At 36.4% G+C, this 21,401-nt stretch overlaps 1 protein-coding gene across 2 annotated transcripts in view; it reads right to left on the reverse strand.

The window, feature by feature from the left end:
- The window catches only part of LOC149803435 (uncharacterized), a 67,881-nt gene that overhangs the window by 31,788 nt on the left and 14,692 nt on the right, over positions 1-21,401 (reverse strand). For both annotated transcript variants that reach the window (XM_089953140.1, XM_089953141.1), the window contains 5 exons: positions 13,028-13,151; positions 9,162-9,282; positions 8,345-8,519; positions 3,662-3,837; positions 2,031-2,165 (listed from right to left, as the gene is read on the reverse strand). In XM_089953140.1, coding sequence (XP_089809266.1) covers positions 2,031-2,165; positions 3,662-3,837; positions 8,345-8,519; positions 9,162-9,282; positions 13,028-13,151 — 731 coding nt within the window. The remainder of the gene's footprint in view (positions 1-2,030; positions 2,166-3,661; positions 3,838-8,344; positions 8,520-9,161; positions 9,283-13,027; positions 13,152-21,401) is intronic.

Here is a 21,401-nt window from a genome sequence, read left to right on the forward strand (position 1 = left end):
AATGAAATGGATCCGATGGATCCGGTAAAAAAAAACATGCGTCCTGACTTACAGGCCCGAAGGCCATGCTCGGACATGGGGGGGGGGACTTACACCCATTGGGCAGCCTAAAATTGGGGGAACATTCCCCCAAAGAGTCAGAAAAAGCTGTGGAAGCGAGCGAGGGAAATAAGGGTAATATCTGGCCTGATGTCAATAGCTGTGTCGTCGTTTCCTGGACCAAACGACGCATCTGTTCAAAGGTGGACTGTTGTACCCTGTCAACATTATTTTCCTCCATTGCCGCTGATGTTACTGTGGCTGACGGTTGCAAACGATGAACTTTAGGTGGAGGGGGGACCCCAATGTCCCCCACAAGACTAGCAATGGAGGCTGTCTTCAGATGTATACTGAGAACATCAATGCTCTGTCCAAGTATTACATACGCTGCATGGTACAGATGATGTACACTTGGTACATACAATACAAGAGTCATGGTTGTCTTCTTTTGCTTTGAACTTTTTGCATTTCATGCATTTGGTTGAGATTTCTACTGAAACAACACAAGAAAAGAAAACAAAGCACAAATTAGCAATTCAGCATGTTCTTAATTTGCTAATACCACAACCGTTACTAACGGAGTAAGTAAAATTAGTCAGTGTTGCGTAAAATCTTAATTGACAACACGAGTTCAGCGATAGCATGTGTAACATGGTCTTCAGTAGACGAAATCCATAAGGGGGACAAAGTCACTCAATTTTGACAAAATTGTTAAAATAATGTATACAACCTGTAGAAGAATGATTGTCCAACACAATAAATCCAAATTTAACTTCAGATGGTCCAATTTAACACTAAGATGGCTTGGATTGTTTGGCGGTATAATGTATGTGTTATCAGTACAAGCGAAGCTTAAAAACTAGTGACACCTGGCGGTGGCAAGGGGAGGTAAGGGGCAAGAGTTATTGCCCTTTGTTCTATATGAGATAGAAAAGACGAATTTTCGTCTTTTAGTAGGGCTGGATTCGAGAGGTAGCAGGCTTATATCCCTAACGTTAATGTGATCGGGGAATGTATTTGAAGGGGAAAAAAAAATGACTACCTTGAAATATCACCATACTGCCAAACCTGAATGATATTTCCAAGTCTTCAATGCAGGAGAATAATCAAATCCTTCAGATGGTGTGCAGGATATCAATAAATAAAATTACAATGAAAGAATGTTTTTTTTGCTACTTTCTGCGGTCAAAATGGTGTACTGTCGCAAATACTGTTATCTGGATTAGGTCCCCTTAAATGTGTCATCAAATACCAAATGAATGTTACCTGCTTCAGTTAACGAGTTATAACACACGATGAGTATGAAATGAAAGCAACTACTCGATTGTCTCTGATGTGGTTGCCATTTTAATAACCCTCTAAGCGCAAGTATACATGCATGCACACTGACTAATTTCCAAAGAATTCCAGTTCTAAACATAAACTGTGCTGAATTGTATTGGCTTATGAAAAGAAGACTGTAGTATATTTTGAAACTATTTGAATTTAACTACATTTGTATTACAATTATGGTGGAATTTTATATCAAACACATGCAAATGTTATGTTTTGCATGACTTCTTCCTTTTCAAAATTTTAATCTTACAGGAGTTGCTCACAGAAGGGGAAGTGGGGGGGGTATTGCAATTGCAAAGAGTGGATGAAATGATGCAACTGTAACAAACAATATGATGGTGAGTGATGTCCTTATGACACCATTTGGTAACCAAGGTACATGTGTATGCAATGGCAGCTACTGAAATATTTTAACTCATTGGCAGAAAGGCCCAAACATGATCTAATTTACTACAGCCTCTATGAAATTATCTTCCCTAGAAAAATCTTCATGAGGGAATCTCAGTACGCTGCCTCTTCTGTTAGCTTTTGTCCCTGAAGCCAAGAACTATTTCACCACATAACTGAGTGAACGGCTAAATGACAAATGTGCAACTTCAGGATTTTCTTACTGAACACAGATCATACAGAATATGCCACAGAAAACAGGACATTACCTCCAAAATCACCACACTCCCCTTCATCAACATCTCACAGAAGCATCTCACTTCATATGCTCCATACTCAATCGTCTTTTGGGGCCCTCTGTCCTCAATACTTTCAGGCAGTTTCTTGCAAGCTGTTAAAATTTTCTTTTTGAAAAAGATATGAAATTTAGTTTTTTGTACAGTATGAAGAAACACTGCTGATTCTATAATATTTTATTGAACCAAGCCAAAATTTAATGAGATGTACACTGGGTAAACTATTGTAAGTAAACCGGGGTCAATTCTAGAACTGAATATGGCGGTGTTTTCTCCCTCATTTGAAACAAGAAGGATGGGGGATTTTCTAAATACAGGAGATATTTTATGAATTAGAGTTTGCAAATTTGATGAGCACTTCTTATGGATTCAGATGTTTTCTTGGTGTGAAAACTAAGCATATATCCCACAATTGTGCATCCTAGAATAAACCCTGGTTAACAAACTTGGCCAAAAAACTTGAAATATAAAATTTTGCATATTTATTTTCAAAGAAAAAACTCAATATCTATGGAACACAAAAAAAAAAATAGCATATGCATGACAAAGATTCCATTAGGAAAAATATATCCAAGTTTTATCAAACTTACATTTATTTACAAATTATATCATGTTATAAAAAGGAACATAATATCATGCACTTAAAAGAAATGAACCTGTCGGAAGACAGCAGAGCTCCACTGCACATAATGATTCAGACACAACAGTTTTGTATTTATCAATACTCAAGATAATCAACACTAAGTAATGATGAAGACAAAGCTGTTGATGTAGGTCACACCTACTTATTCTTTTTGATGTGGTGATGCTGTATTATTCAGGATGTATGCTTATATACAGTTTGATGACTTTACAAGTAACAGGGTCCCAAAAACTTACCTAAATATAAAAATCACTTAAGTGTTTTTATAATCACTTATGTGTAAAATGTTGGTCAGAGTGACCCATTTATGATATCACAATTTAAAGCTCAGGATGTGCACACATATCAAGTATCATGACTGTATAAGCAACGTTGTAAGAGAAACCCGTCTAAACATGAAAAATGTACATTATCAATGGAATGGAAAAGTAATTAAAGAGAGCTATTTTTTTAATATGACTTGTACTCTACGGCATGAATGCACATATCTATTTTCATCATTTCATAGCAACAGTGTCCAGAAAGTGACTTAAACTTAAAAAGTCTACCTGATTGCTAGAGTGTGAAAAGAAGGTCAAGGCAACCTACATTTGGTATGGCCATGTAGTACTCCTCAGCTTGTATGTATAAATAAAGTTTTATGATTGTACATGCATTAGTGCCCGTGAAACTGACATAACACAAGGATGTACATTTGCTAATGCCTATGCTGATGATGACGATGATGATGGAGGTAAAATATAGCTCTTCTGCATTTTTGTGAAGGAAAACGTTTTGAGTAGAGATGACCATAGTAGATAACAAGTACTATTTGTTTCATCTCAATCCAGAAATTTGACTTTATTTTTTCCTTAAAAAAACAAATTAAAAGTATTATGATGACAAGACTGACTGAGAAAGGACAACAACTTAGGAAAAATTAGTGAAAACTTGGAATCCAGTTATTTCAAAGAAAATGTACCTCACTTGGATCTGCATATATGATGATATAATCTATGTCACTGGTTGCCATGGAAAGGTCATACATGTGACTCCCAGCCCGAGTTACCATAAGGATTTGTTCAGGACGTAAATGGCTCATTGGGCCCCTAATATCCTCCATCAGAGAAAGCAATTTGGGATGCTCATCTTCAGGACCTGTATACAGACAAGAGATAATATATTGAAATCCTTTCCTTAAAAGAAACCTATAATACAAAACAGACCTATTCCACATGCGCATGCCAGGACCCTTCACATAACAATAAATCCTGCAAGAACATGTGAGGTTCCACTCAAGGGGGCAAACTGTTCAGCTAGTCCGCAGGCCAAAGAGAAGTTATCAGTAAAAAATAAAACTCCACAACATTTTAAAATTATACCTTGCACAGTAATGCTTTCATTTCATATAGAAAGCATAACAACAAATATATATCCTCAATTTATTAACAAGTTCTGGCAGTGATATTTGAGAGCATCATTTTCATTTAAACTTACTAGACATCATTAGAAGTCTTCTGGTGAAAATCCAATGTCAATATGACTCTCCATTGTGAAGTAGTGATAACAAGATTTTCAAAATGGATGTCATGGTGGCCATAATGGAGGTAAAAGCATCAGAATTCTCATGTAGGACCAACATGGTATCATATGAAGTCTCTTAGCAAAAACTCCATGCTCATACAAACATCTTTTTAGAGATTTATAATAGGGATAACAAGATTTTCAAGATGGCCACTGTGGCAGCTGTACTGGATGTCTGAGTGAAACCATTTTTATTTAGGACCAACTAGACAATAGAATGAATGTCAAAGGTCAAATAGTTTAGGTGGAGTAGCAGTGACAGCAATAACAAACTTGTGCAATGGATGAACAGACAATGGACAAATAAACCCATCCCATTAGCTTTTCTGGTCTATGACCAGCAGAGGTAAAAAAAGAAAATTATGCATCTGAAAATCTGAATGTACAGATTTATAATTCGAATAACCTTTCCTTCATGGAATAAAACTGCTAAAGAACTTGTCATGCAGAAATATTATAAGAACCTGTGTATCTCACGATGTTTATTAAAAGTAATTTTGATGCGTAAATTAGTGCAACAGGTGAGTTAGGAATGTGAAAGTGGTCTATTACATAAAAGTTTGGAAGTGAGCACAGACTGCACATCAATTTCAATGACACTGTATAATTACAGACCACATCATGTGATGCATAACAGAGGGTTCATAATGAACTCTGAATGATAAGTTCAAAGACTTTTCCCAAACTTTCAAAGACCACAAACATAGATTTTCAAGACCTATTTTCGCTAACATTTTGTATACAGGTTATATGAGAAAGGAATGAATGCAAAATACTACAATATTGTTTAATGATGAAATTCAAACTCTAATTAATTTCCTAAAATTGCTTTATAATGACCTAGAGGATAGGTTAACATTCGTTGTTATTTCAGAAATATGTAACTTATGCATAAGATTTAATACAAAATAAATTGTTCTCTTAACAGACATCAGTGCTGCTTTAAATGCATTATTATAGTTGCTGTTTTTTCTCTTCAATCATTTTGGAAAGAGAAGCCACTGCTGTCATCTTTTCCTCTGCTCTTCTCCTAAGAGCATTTGACACTGTGTCAAGCACAATGAGCCCTTTTAACTCTGCTTCTTCTGCCTTCTGAACAGAGGAAGCATGTAGGCTTTAAGTTCTTCCACTTCATCCATGGCTAACTCCCGTTTCCTTCCTTTTCTGATTTTCTCCTCATGCTCCTCCTCTGCTTTCTTCTTATCCAGATAGGCATAGTACTTATGTCCTGCAGAGGAGGCATATGTCATCATTTCATTGATAATGATGATTTCCAAAGGTCCACCTGCTTTTCTCATTGTGTCAATGATTAGCCTTTGAGCTCTGAGGCTTTCAATGCTGAGGTTCTCAACAGATATCTGTTTATTGACAGAAAATCCTTTCTCCACTGTTGCCTGCCCATGTGACAACAACATTTTCTGGAGAACATTCCGAAGTTCAACATATTCTTTTCTTTTGGAAAGGACAGAACAAAACACCTCATCAAAGCCGTCATCTGTTCTATTGAAGCATTTCAAAGGATGATTGTCTGATTGGATAACTTCATCCACTAATTTTCCATACTGAGTCAATATTAAATCATATTGGGACTCTACTTCCCTTCCTGCCTCACACATAATTCTGAGGACCCTACGGAGTTTTGCTTCTCCCTTTTCCTTATCTGACAATCTACAAAACACTTTTCGTTTACAGGTTTTATCCTTTTTCAGCCATTCCTTGTAATTCTCTCGTACAAGCCAGATATCATTAAAAGAACAAAGGCCTGGCATTTTTAAACAAGAGGTGAAACAAAACTGAAGATGTAAATCAACTGAACAAATTTTGAATCCTCGAGCATGTGTTACTTTCGCGCACTTTCTACATAGAGTGAGCGCTTGTTCAATGTAACCAAAATTCAATTGGCTGAACAGTCTTGTTAGAAAAAATTGTGAATTAGTGTAATGAACATTTTGATTGGCCAAAGCTGGTGGACTCGTCCAATCAAATTGAATAAAGAAGCCAGGAAAACCAACTACATCCGAGTCTAACTACCTTAGGCAATTTTATGTGATTATAATAATACTACTACTACTACTACTAATAATAATAATAATAATGACTTTGAATAGCACCTAATCTTTAGAAGCTTGAAGTGCTTTATAACATTAGATAACAACTAAAAACATATATAATGATATGATTACGAAAAACAAACACCATGAAATTAGAAAATAAAAAATGTACTGAAAATAGTTATTGTGCTGACTTCCTTTGATGAAGGATGTAGCCAGCTTGCTTTGATGAAGAGTGCATGTGTTACTGAAGTCACCGCCAAGGCCAACTTTGGATGGCCAAACAAATGCTCATTTGTTATTGTGGTGGCATTGAAACTGAATGGGTCATCAAAAGAAAGAAACCAGGAAAACTTGACTAAACAGTCCTGTTTGTTTGAACCCCACCAATTTCAATAATGAAAATGTTTAATGTGATAAAAAGTGCACAGAACTAAGTCAATTGAATCAATGATTTATAATTTATAACCTGACTGTGACCAGATTGGCACTAATACTGGCATCCCCTGCACCTTTCATGCTTAACAGACTTTCCATACTAACATGACACCATATTGCATACACTATGGGTTACTTTATTTCCATCAGACAATATAATGACTTAATTCATCCTATTCGATGCTGCCGGATAATTCCATAAATTACCATAACATTGATAGTTTGGAATTATATCCATTTGCACACATGAACATAGAAATTAAACCAATTAAATCAACGTGAAAGGCAAATTTGTTGTTGCCATTCTTTTCCTTTGCTTGATTTGACATTGTAAATATCAGAAGCAGACAACATATGTATGTACATCTGTAGTTGTGCACACACCCCTTTGCTGAAAACGGACTTGTCCAGGAACTGGAAATGGATCTCGAGCATGTCCATCTATTACAATGAAAACTTCCGTTAAGCATGAAACGTGCAGATGATGATGGTGTTAGGGCCACTCTACTCAAAGTCAGGGTAGAAATTATAAATCAATGAATGAATTGACTAAGTTCCTTGTACTTTTTATCACATTAAAGGTTTCCATTATTGAAATCAGATGGGGCGGGTAAAAACAAACAGGTTGGTATAGTCAGACTATACATCCGAATCTAACAACCTTGGATAATTTTATCTGTGATTATGGAAAGAAAATAAAAATTTTGGATTATTTCAATTTTCAAAGATTTTTAAAGACCTCAGGGTGATCTGCTTGATTTTCCCAAACTTTCAAGGCCTTGAAAATGCTACCTCATTTTTCCCAAACACTCAAAGACCTTCAAAGACCGCATGAACCCTGTAACAGGATACTGGCATTCTTTCCCTGTCAAACGGAACTGCAGCTATGTTATACTTAACATCTATTGACTTTCTATATCTATGCTGAAAACATTTATTTGGTGGATGTGTTGTTTGCTTTACAAAAATAAATCCCCTTGTTGTTTGCAACTTTGTTTATTCTTTCATTTTCTGAAAAAAATTATGGAAAAAACATCCCTATAAGGGACTGACAAGGGGTAGAGTAAATTTGTCCCTTTACAGTCAGGTGTCCTTAATATCAAGGAACTTCACTGAAGGTATTGGCATTTATAATTGCACATGAACATATGATGCATATCATTTTCCCTTACAACAATTAATGCTTAATTAATTGAGGTTTACTTTTACGAAGATGGTTATGCATTCAATTACAGTCAAAAGTAAACAGAGGAATAGATGTACCATAACAAACTTATATGAAAAAATTCAGCCATCATGCAGACCATCTACACTGTCTTCTACATCCAGTTCAAATTACCTTATCACAACAATTATTATATTTTTGTGGCCACTTTATTTTAAAAGTTCATTATTATAACAATTCTGAATCTGTTTATAAGTTACTATCTTGAAAAGTTAAATATTTCTTTTGCACTTTTGACAATTTTAAATATCTTTCTTCATCAATCATTCAAAGTCAAGCACTGTATCAAATTTCTCTGATTCTGAAGTTTAAAACACCACAATTTATTTCTAGATGGCTAATTTCAAATTGTTTCTGAAAAACTTACAACTGGATAAACATCTTATTGGGTTCCCCTGTAGTCTTACTTCCATCTGCCAGTTACCCACAATTCTGTACACTTCCTCTGGGTCAGTGAAGGTGAATTTTTTGACTTGCAGACTAACAAGCTTCTGCCACTGTTCTAGGAATTCAAACACATCCTTCTTGGATATATCTAAATTCTGTTAATGAAAACAGACTTCTATTTGTAAAAGGCATTAAAAGTACTGACTGTTGTGCTGTCAAAAAGAAATTTGTATATTCCACCAATGGGACTGTTACAAACACTGGAAAAATAAAAAGCTTGAAGCATTATTCAACTTTTTTAAGTGACATTAGAAATACCAAATTAACAGGAATGACCTCTCCTAACCCCAAAATGTATTACACAAAATACTGTACACTGATGATACATAAATTACTGCAAAATAAACAACAAAGAAACATGCAATTTTTTAACAAGATGAACATACTATCAGAAAGAAATTATCCAACTGCAATTACTACAGTAAAACTTGACTTGAAAGATCACTGTTGTAGGAAACCATGTATCAAGTAAGACCAAATTCTCAATGAACAGGTTGATGTTATTACATAATGTAATGATTTCTAGTGAGACCACCTGACTCAAGAGACCACTTTTCTGTTGGTGGAGGGAAGACATGTTGACTCTTGCTAATACAACAAGATGCTGCTGTTACACTAATCTGTTTTTGAATATTTAGCAGAAGAAAATATGTCTCCACATTTATAGACGATCATTTTCAATGTTAAACATAAGGTGAAAATCTCTAAACAAATTGGGTTAAAAACCTTCAGCAAACCTGATACATGTCTTTCAGCATAGTAACAGCCTCTTGTGCAACAGAGGGAAGCTGACTCTCATCCAGAGTGTCTAAGCAAAGAGGTTGTCCATTCAGTGTACTGTGGGCATGTTGCATCAATCTGAAGAAAACAAAGATATTAAAACCATTTAGTCTTACAGATCCTGAAATGGGCAAGTTTAATGAATCTGCATTAACATCTGCATTCCATTCATATCTGCATTTCATTTGCATTCCATTCACATCTGCATTTCATTTGCATTCCATTCACATCTGCATTCCATTCACATCTGCATTTCATTTGCATTCCATTCACATCTGCATTTCATTTGCATTCCATTCACATCTGCATTTCATTTGCATTCCATCACATCTGCATTTCATTCACATCTGCATTTCATTTGCATTCCATTCACATCTGCATTTCATTTGCATTCCATTCACATCTGCATTTCATCTATGATCTCATTTTTAGACCAAAGTCTCGGCTATTGTGTTTATTGTGTCCATCCATATTTTCTTTCATTTGTGCTAATATAGAACTAAATGCAAATGCATTTAAAGAGGTCAAGTTATCCATTTTCCAGTTTTATAGGAAGAAAACTATAGCTTTTATATCATTTATGTCATCTTATTAACAGTTTGCTTTCATGAAATACCAAACAAACAAAACATAAAGCACTAAATATAAACAAAAATGCATAAAGTGTATAATTATTCCTATATTGGACAGCAAATTTTTAGTTTTTATTTCACTTCACTCAAACACTGTACACTGCCAAATACATCAAAGAGACGGCAGTTATCTTTTTATGTCTGTGTCATAAAGAACAATGTCACAGCCTGAATGGGATGCAAAGTCACTATAAAGAATTGGATCCTGGATTATCATGCAAAATGGCTTTCAACCTGAACCAGTAGAAGCAGCATAAAATATATAAAAATTCAGATCCCTTTGGCTTTATGACATGCATTCACACTTCAGATTACTGTCATTTATCATGCATCATTCTGTTAAATCCGAGGGGTTGCACACAGTATGTGGGTTTTTTGATAAAATAAACAAAAATGAATGAAAAGGAAGTTCATAATATTTGAATTCAAGAAAGTAAGTCTTTACTTGAAAAGATTTGTTATACCAATCAGAAGACTTCACACCATGTAAGTCCATTTTCTAAGTCTCTATCTATAACAGTGCAATATTACATACACAACAATGTAAATACACAGATCTGACTGATCACATGTACGTAATTCCTACTTAGTCCAATATGTTTCCAAAATCTGTGTTGGTGAATCTATCTACTATATTTGACTTACACACTACTGGAAATACAGAGATAGGAATGATCATATGTACATAATTCCAACTAGTGATGGATGGGTACCCAACCAGGTCTGCACTACCTGGAAATATTCAGCCATGCCAGGTTTTAAGATAAATATTTCATCTTGCCAGGTCAGCCCCCCCCCCTTCCTGGAATAATATAATTTTATTAAAAAACAACCATTAATGGTTGATAAGAATGGGGGTGAGAGGGGTGGGGGTGGGGGAAACTGGACAAAAAAGGAGTAGAAAAACCTGACACAGTAAAAACAGACATGGCAGAGTGCCCAGACCCAGTAAAATATATGTACCCATCCATTCCTATTTTCACCGGGGTCCTAGAGAAATGTTCCGCATCTTTGTGATGATGTATCCATTGTATTTGACTTATTACTGTAAGTAACAAGATTGGAATGATCACACATACAGAATTTCAACTGAGTCTGATAGAAATATTCCACTTGTATGTGATGTATCTACTGTATCTGACTGCAAAACTTTTTCACAAAACTTTAACATAAAACTGGAATTTTGATGCCACCATCGTTGCTGGAAAAGTGATATTTATATCTTACCTTGTTCCAGGCTTTTTACAGGTGAGATAACATGAGTCTCATTAAGAGAGTGACACTCTACCAGCCAAAAAACAATTTCATCTTCTGAACCATTGAGCAGTGAAACCAACTTTGATATTCTTCAGTGATATCCAGATTTTCAAAACAGCTGCTCTGTTGTCCATATTGGATGCAAGATCAGTGTCATTTTCATTTATGACAAAATAGAAATCATAAGAAGTCTTCTGATGAAAACCAGATAATTACATAACCATACTCCTAGGAAGAATAGTGAAAACAAAATTTTCAAGATGGTTGCTATGGTGATTATACCTGAGGACAGGTCAGCATAATTTTCATTAACCAACCGAACATCATAAACATTAATCTGGCAAAAAAAACAACACTATGCCAATATGACTTTCTGTTCAGGAGGAGTACCAATAACAAGATTTCAAGATTACTGCCGTGGTGGCCATACTGGATATCAGATCAGCACTATTTTTACTTTGGACCAACTAAACACCGTAGTAAGTCATTTAGTGAAAACCCCATGGCGATATAACATCAATTCAGCAGGAGTAGTGATAACTAGATTTTAAATTTTTTTTTTTTACTGCTTTGGCAGCCATACTGAACATCCAAGTGGAACATTTTCATTTAGAGATCAGCTCAATGTCCAGTGATGCACCTGAAATTAGCTGGGTAGTGAGAAATTCCCTTTTGTCTTTTAAAGTGTGTGTGTGTGCATACATGCATGCATGTGTGTGAGTGTGTGTGCATGCATGCATGTGTGTGAGTGTGTGCATGCAAGCATGCATCAGGAAATTATAGGATATAAAACGTATTCTTCATATGTGTTTTTTCTTTTTCCCTTCCATGCATCCAGTTCCCTGTGAATCTGAAATCATTTTATCAACCACCATGTAGTTGTACTAACTTAATTTTGTTGATATCTACAGAAGTTAATCTCTTTTTGACTGAATGTAAGTCTGTACAGATAAACCCTTCTCACAATCTGTGGCTTAGAAAGGCATTTGCATGGCTAGCTTTTCTTGATTAACATAACCATGATCTCTGAAATTCTGATTAAATCATGAGAAACTTAAATTATTTCCATTTGATCTGATGTCTCCAGAGATGAATTTCATAGTACAAACTTTCTCCAACTTATCCATGACATGTTCAGTATCCTGACTCAGACTGCAGAGGGAACTTTCAAGCAATTAACTTATACTGGTCATTGTCTTGAACAAAACCAAATGGACTTCTAGTTATGCACAGTCAGGCAGTGTTAAAGATGAATAAAAAAGGTTGCCTTACAAAAAAATATTCCTGGTGATCAAGACTAAAGCAGATTACCTTATCCTGAGCAAAACACGGACTGTTACCATTTATTTGTGCATAGTATATTTCTGTTTTCAGTAGTTCAAATTTAATTGCACGAATTTTCACATATAATTTTAAATCACACGACAGAATGTCAATTTTGCATGATAAGTACACTTATGCTGCCTAACATCATCTGATTCAATGGATATCATAAGACTTCTTACGAAAACAACATGTCCATATGACTTTCTGTTCCAAAAAAGTAGTACAACAAGATTTTAACATGGCTGCTGTGTTGGCCACATTGGATATGCAAGCAGTACATGTTTACGACCAACCAGACATCATAGGAAATATTCTAGTGAAAAACTCATGTTTATACAATCTACCGATCCGATGAAGAAGCAAAAACAATATTTTCAGGATAGCCATTGTGGTGGCCATGCTGTGTGTCCAAGTGGCACCATTTTTATGTGGGACCAAGCAGACCATGGGATGAATATAAAATGTTTCTGGGTAATCCTTCAAACACTTCAGAAGGTGATAACAAGTTATAACAAACTTATGTTCATGGACAGACAGACAAATGCTACCTCATAGGCTCTACTAGTCAATGACTAGTAGAGCTCAAAATGGGATAACACATAAACCACCTGAATGAATCACAGAGGGCCTTAAATGTTGTGGAATCCTTGATTCTGAATTTTCCATCTTTCCCCTTTTTACCAACACCTCCAACAGACTGGCCCCTACAAGCTTCCAGAAACCCTCTCAAACCTGAAACACAAACTATACTGTCAGTAATCCTCAATCAACAATTACATTTTAAGAGAAAAACCAGAGTGTAATCAACAATTAAATATCAAATACCATTAAACCTTATACAAACATACCTATGGGACCATGGGTAGTCAAGTGGTCTAAGGTGCTAGCCTGTACAGATCACTCACATATCACCTGTCTGTCTGGGTTTGAGTGTCAAGCATGGCCAATGTGGGTTACTATGTGAAAAAGCTTGCCAGTAGCTTCCGATGGGTCATTGGTTCTTCCTCCACTGGATATACTGGATACTATGTAAAGCTTATCATGTGTTGAAAAATGGTGTAAAAAACACAGCAACATAAATGCATACATACTGTGACAAGGCATACAAGATATGAAACAAAAAAAACCCCATTCTTTTCAGTGATATCAAAGTTGAGGTACTATGACGAGCTGATAAATCTTGAAATTAGATTAATGTTGCTCTGTATTCTATTTTTTTTAAAAGAAAAAAATGCTCTTAAAATCTACTTCAGACATTATTATCTACTCCATGCCTAAGAAGCTAGATTTTACTAGATGAAAATCATAGGCAATGAATAACCCTAGAGCGAAAGCACATAATACAAGCCAATATCATGCATCAATAATTACCTAGATTTGACAATACAACTTAGGTATAGAATGAAAAGCAAGCTGCATGCTGTCCACTCATCTAATCAGTATACTCACTCATATGTACAATGTATGGTTAACTAGTACAAATCTATTACAGGAATCAACCATTACCTAGATCAGACAATGAAATGAAAAGCAAGCTGCATGCTGTCCACTCATTTAATCAGTGTACTCTCTCATACGTACAATGTATGGTTAACTAGTACAAACCTATTACAGGAATCAACCATTACCTATATCAGACAATGAAATGAAAAGCAAGCAGCATGCAGTCAACTCATTTAATCGCCATACTCATTCATAACTACAATACCCAGGTAACTAATGAGGGTAACTTATCAGGATGAACAAAGTATAGCAATAAATATGGAAAGTTTACCATTCAGTAAACCTATCTATTCCTACTTCCAACGGGGCCCCGAGTGGCCGAGTGGTCTAAAGCGCTCTTCGTTACGGATCACTGCCATCTCACCTCTGTCTGCGGCGGTTCGAGTCTAAGATTCAGCCAATGTGGGCATGTGAGAAAGCTTGCCAGTAGCTTCTCGTGGGTCGGTGGTTCTTTCCGGGGTTTTCCGGGTTCTTCCTCCACCATTAATACTGGCCGCCATGTATAGCCTATCGTGCTGAAAAATGGCGTTAAACCCCACAACAACAACAACAACAACCTACTTCCAACTGCAATGGACAGAAAGGTTCTTCTGAGTAGGCAAGGATATAACATATAACATGAAAGAGCCTATGAGCACAACACAAATACTCAACCCATGTTATCAAGGCATAAACTATAGGTCACAGTGACCTCTTTTGGGTGTAGTACCATCATAGATACAAACAATAACTCATGTGACAGTGTCCATCAACAACAACTGCAGCACCTGCAAGAGTGCAAGATACAGAAGATGACTCCAATTTTGGCTGGGGGTTTTGGGGTGCTAGCAGTAACTTACAGGTTATAAGTACCTACTTTTGTGATGAGGGAGAACTTATCAAACTGCATCTCCTCACCAAAGAAATGCGTAAAACCATCTAGTTTTTATGATTCTAACATGAACAGAGCTTCAGAACTGACTTAAAAACTTTGTGATAGGTTACAGTGGAGATGCATATACTTACTAAGCTGCATGATTCCATATATATTTACAAATTATAGAGGCTTGTCTGAGGTACTATGAAATATAAGAAACAGAACTCATTATTTTGCAGAAACCATTTTTCTTCTTTCTGACCCTTTGACCACAACATGAATAGTTGTCTTTCTTGTCACAAATGCTAGCCAAGCACAAAATCTGTTATAAGTATGAGATAGAGAACTGAAGATATTATGCAGAAACCATTTTACTTCTTTGAGTCAATGTGACCTTCTTCAAGCTGGCCACTGTGGCAACCATATTAAGCCCAGATCAGCACCCTTTTCATTGAGGCGTAAGTAGATATCATAGGAAGTCTTTTGGTGAAAACCATGTCAATATGACTTTCGTTAAGGAGAAGCAGCAATAAAAAGATATTGTAGATGACTGCTCTAGTGGCCATTTTGGACATCAGATTGGAACCATTTCCTTTTCAGACCTACATCATAAGAAGTCTTTCAGAGAAAAGCAAATATGTTTAAGCAAATTATGTTTCTCCAATAATACTTGCCTAATCAGATTATATTAGGATAACTTTCTGTTACTTCAGAATCCAGTCCTCCCTTTATGATGAAAAACATTTTTTTAATAAAAATTATATACACAATGGGAAGCAACTCTTATGGATTAACTCACTTTGACACCTTCCAACTGGCCACCATATTAGCTAGATGTGTCAGTTCTGTTTTTTTTTTACTTCAGTAACACCTTAATGGGTGCTCACACTACTGGAAAGGGTGGGAGGAATTATTTGTAATGTGATCAGCTAAGTACTATAGGAGAAAAAATTACCAAACATTTTCTTTGTCCGTTAAATACATTACCTAATCACAAAACATTAGGAGAATAGGTAAGATGTAGAAGAAATTATGAGCATCCTACCTCTACATAATGTCACTCAGAAGGAGCATGATAGCTCTACTAAAAGGATGAACTTCTCCCAATTTAGTTTAGCACAACAAGAGATAATTTGTTTATACATGTGTACAGGATTTCCATGTGGGATTCCACACTTTATTATCTCATTATCAAACGTTTCCCAGATGAACCCAGCAAAAGAGGCAAATTCATGGGTCAAAGGTTGCACTGTCTCTGCAGCTACCACTAACCCAGAGAGATTCAGGTCTCTCTTTAGTGAGGCCATTTCATGCAAATGGAAGTTAAAGAAGGCAGATTGCGAGTGCCAGTCATGTGATTCCACTATGTCCCAAATTGAGGCATAAGTTCAACACCAGGCTCATGGAAATCACTTGTATTCCATCAGCTGAGACATTCATTAGTGCACCTGATCTTGTGAGAGTTAAGAGTACACTGATTTAATAACTCCCATCAGCCAAGCGGCCAGTGCTTGTGGGATTGTGTCTTGCATTCCTGCCTTCAGCAGTAGGAATAGTCATTTACAATTGAAGCCGACATGGTCAGTGTATCACAGGTAACATCTGAGAGTACAAACAGGTTTGCTTCTCTGGACAGATCAATCAAGAACAGGGAGCAAATAGTTACTGCTGGTTGAGTAGTGACCACAAACTATTTACCAGGTTGTGTCATCAGAACGACTGAACCATCAAAATGGATCTGCATGTTGCTTGTATTTATGGGTATTGGATGTAGCTCACTCACTGCATGTTGATGTTGGAGTTCTCATATATTTCAAGTCATGTATGATAGCTGCTTCATGGGTTTTTTTTGGGGGGGGAGGGGGGCAATGGCTGAAACTCGAGTTTTGCTATATAAAAACCCAAGCAAACTTCCACTGGAGAATAACATGAGCAAGCATGGTCTGGATACATCAAAACTGGACTGCAAGTCAGGGATTACATTTTTCTGTTCAAATTTGTTCCTTCCATGAAGTCTGAACATGTGTGAGATATGGAAAAGTATTCTTTGATTGTAATAGGGGCTAACTTTTTATATTCAAGAGAAAATGAAAGAAATTCATTATGAGTATGGAGTGGTGTGACATCATTGATGTGACACGAGTCACTGACAATGCAAGATTTCCCCTTGTATGTCCTCAAAGTGGTGGATCTTCAGCCATTACAATCCTCTCCACAACTGAAGCTCCAAACTCCTCTGTTCTTAGGAAGTACCTGGAAGGGAGCCAGGAGTGATGAAGGAGCTCTTTGGTCATGGATGGAATAGTGTCAATCTTGAATTCTTTAGCAGAGTGGAGATTGCTGTGACTTGTCTAGGTATGTCTGTTGCTAAATCGAGCAGATAGTTGATCTAGGATGTTTCATTTTAGTGGGGCAATTAGAGCTTTCACAGTCTGAGCCCCTCATTTCTGAATTACCTTCATAATCTAAACTAATGGTGCAAGGGGGTATGCCCATATTACCTCACAGCTGATTAAAAGCATGCGTGGTCCATGGGGTTGGGGGCAGAATGAAAAAGAAATGTCAAGCATTAGATGGGCAACTCTGTATGAAGTTGTTGTACTCCATTGATAATAAGTTAGCAGAACATGGATAAGACCAGGAATGTATTGGAATTGAATATTACCTGGTATTGGGAGTACCCATGAAGATATTCCCATAACATGAGGCAAAAGTCTGGTGATTGCTCCCCACTTGCAGTTCACCACAACTGAATTGTCTGATATTATCAGGACCATATTCCATGGTTATCAACCTAAATGTGGAAGGCACTGAGACTGGCAGATATAAGGAATCTTCTCCTAAAGAATCCACTGCAGGTCCAGTAGAAATCTGACATTGTAAAAGATCCACCACCACCCAGACTGAGTAGGCTGAGGAGCTGTAAGAAACTTCTGCACATAACAATGTCTTCTTTGATGCTTTCTCCAATGCATGAGTATACTTTTGATGCATTTGGGAGAAAGATGCCAAGTTAATGTGTTAAGAGTTCCATATTTAGATGGCAAAATGATGAGAATGGATAAAATCGAACATCTCTACACTGATTGTAAATCATGAGGTGTGAATGAAGAGAGTATGGTTGTTCATGTTGTGACAACACCCACAAGACCAATCAATGATTCTACTGTACTTACAAATACAGTATGTTCGGTGACAGACCTGCCAACCCCAATGAGAGTCCTCAAAGGAGATTTTGAAAATATTTCAGGGAGATTTCAATAACTGCAGGGAGGATTTCATCAAGGGAGAAACATATTGAACACATTTACAAAAAGTGAATGGTTTTAAAATAAACATATACTAAATTCAGTTCTAAAATGGTTTATTTTTAGATAATAAATAACAATATATAAATAACAGACTGAACAAAACTTAACAGTGAAGAACATCAATTAACACTACTCCTGAAGAGACATGGCTGTTGCTCCTTTGCACCTTTTAAGGATAACGTTGTCAAACTGTCTCTTTGAGCAAACAATACCTTCTTGTTTAACATCAAGAAGACTTTCTAGTGTCTCAGTTTTCATAATGCTCCTGAAGTCAATCCTATTCTTCCTCATAAAACTAAATATTCTTTTACAGGATGTGTTGCTGTGAGGGATGGCAAGGATATGGCTCATCACTTTGGCAAGAAGTCCAAATTTTGCTTAACCCATGCTATCTCTGAGCTCACCAATCTTCATCCAAGTTTGGTCCATGGCAGCTGCTCTATTAGGCACCAGCATACCAGGAGGTAGTTCTTCAACCTGGTATAGAGAAACTGCATCTGCAGCTGATCCAGTGAAGCTCCTGCAGGCATGATTGCTGGAAACTGCTTCACAAAGAAATCCAGCATTGTGAAGCTGATGAAGGGCCTCTTTGTCACACCTGCTACAACCGCAATTTTAAGATAAGGTTCTGAAATATTTCCATGCTTAATTAGAAGTTACATGTTGTTGTAAAGAATGCTTTTATAGAGATAAAGAATGAGTCATCCTTTTCTTTAGGAAGTTTACATTCCTGCATGAAGCTCAAGCTGCTTGACCAATCATTATTTCTTCATCATTCTTGATGTTGTATCCAATCTGGAAGTCAACAGATTCTGTATCCTTGTAGATCATGGCAGAATGTTTCACAATCATGGCCATAATCTGCTTGATACGTTGTTTTATCTGAGCAGCCTGTTTGTGGATCATTGGTTCTTCTGACTGCAGCTCAAGATTCACCCTGTCAAAAAAGGGAATGATGAAGTCCAAGAAGAGGAGGTTCAACTTAAAAGTCATGGCCCTTAAATTTTCCAGAACTCTCTGCTTCCAAGAATGGCTGGCTTCCACACTTTGTCTTGTTATAACTTCTTTACTGGCAGACTTCTCCTCTTTGCTCTGTGCCTTAAAGAAGGCTGTAAGTGGATCCCACTGCTTGAGTACCCATTTTGTCATTTTTCCAAGAGAGAGCCACCTAGTACTGCCATGCTTGCACACCTTAGTGATATCAACACCTGCTTCTTCTTGGCAATGTATGAATGCATGCATCCTATTGGTGCTCTTTTCCATGTAGTAAAAAATGTCATGAAAGAACGATTCTACATTAACAGTGAGCTCCTTGCAAGCCCATTCGAAAGCCAAGTGGAGTTGATAACAAATGCAACCAGTTGCATATAACTCTGGCTGCTTTTGCAGCAAAAATCCATAGGCACCACTCTTCATTCTTATCACAACATTGGCATTGTCTGTGGTGAATGCAATACAATTCCTCTAAGGGATGCCTTTTTCCTCAAAATTGTTGTCAATCATTTGTGCAATATTTTCCCGTTCCCTTTTCTGTGCCATCCAATAATGTTAGCAGTTTCGTTCTTGTATTTCCATTTTCACTATAGTGAACAACAAGTGGGTATAACTTGTCTCTACTGTCATTGCTACCATCTGTAGCAATGCTAAATGACCCACTTTTTATTGTCTGAACTAAAGTTTCTGTAGAAGCTGCTGCCAGTTCCTTAACAATACATCTTGTCTTTGTTCGTCCACACTGATATTTTTTAATGATGTCATATGCTGAATGGGATGGATGCAGGAACATAGCCTTGAAAAGGGCACCTGCATGATTGGTTGCAGACAGAGGGATAGTATGTTCAACGAGAAACCCAGTAAAAAAAATGCTTCAGCTTTGGTCACAGGTTCTTCAAGGGATGAATCCACAAGTTTGAAAAAATATGACACATCCTGGGTGTTTCTCTTTGTCTGTGCAGATGTTAAGGGCCTGTGAAATAAAGTAAATCAAATTTAAAATACTGACTCAGAAACAAAATAAAACAAAATATAAATTGCATTCATTCACAGAAATGAATTGCATTTAACGTTTCTTACTTTTTAAAGTACATTTTCGGGTTTATGGCTAAATAATAATAATAATAATAATAATAATAATAATAATGAAGTCTTAGTATTTTTATTATCTGCAGATGAATCAATTCAATTGTCGTTTTTTCAACTGTACCTGATTTAACCAATCTATGAGTGTATCCTAATTTTGCTAAAGATAATCATAATTTTCATGCTGGCACTCAAATCAAAATTTGCAGCATACAATTAAAATAAACAGTAAGATTAAAAACTTACTTTTGTGACTGGAGATGTTGACAACAATCATCACTCTCGCCATTGGCAACAGTGAAACATGAATTGCATGTCTTGCAAAATGCTGTAGAAGAGATCACCAAACATATGGATTCAAGTTTGTGCACTTTATAAAGAACTTCTGCACACTTCCAGTCTCACATGCTGGGGAATTTCCAAAACATTTTTGGTTAAACAAAACAAATTTTTTCTGATTTGTTTTTGAAGAAACTAATTTATTTCAGAAGAAAAAATAATGCAGGGGTGCAGGAGGTGGAGTTGAATTCAAGGAGTCTCCTGCAATAAATGGGAGGGTTGGCATGTCTGTGGTGATAATTCTGCATCTGCAAGAGGGGTGGAGACAATAACAAATGATATGAAAACTGCAAAATTACTAACAAATTCACCAGATTTTATAAAAATGCTTCATGCACCATATGATACCAATAAACATTTTTACTTCCTGTACTACTGAAAAGGAGACATGGATGAATAAATTTCAGCTATAAAATTTATACAATTAAGCTGGATTGTCTGGAGGATATCTTAGCATATGGTAGTGAAAGTCAAAACTGACACATCCATGTATAACAGTGGCCACCTAGCAGGTAGATAGGGGGAAGTTAACCTGTAGGAGTTGCTTCCCCTTATCTATAAACTCTATTGACAGTAAGTTGTAAGTTATCCTAATGTAACATGATCAGGTAATGTTTTTTATGGATAAACTTCATGGTGATATGACCATGTAGGAGGAGTAGTTATAACAAGAATTTCAACATGGCTGCCATTTTGGTCATACTGGACCCCTTGATCAGCACCATTTTCATTTATGACCAACTAGACATCATAAGAAGTCTTAAGTGAAAATTTCATGTTTCATGTTGATGTGACCACTCATCCAAAAAGATTAGTGATAAAACAATTTTCATGATAACTGCCATGGCAGCAGTACTGGACATAAGATTAGTGCCATTCTCATTAATAGGACCA

The sequence above is a fragment of the Sinohyriopsis cumingii genome, chromosome 3, assembly GCF_028554795.1.
Source record: "Sinohyriopsis cumingii isolate HCF-2022 chromosome 3, ASM2855479v2, whole genome shotgun sequence".
Lineage (NCBI taxonomy): Eukaryota > Metazoa > Mollusca > Bivalvia > Unionida > Unionidae > Sinohyriopsis > Sinohyriopsis cumingii.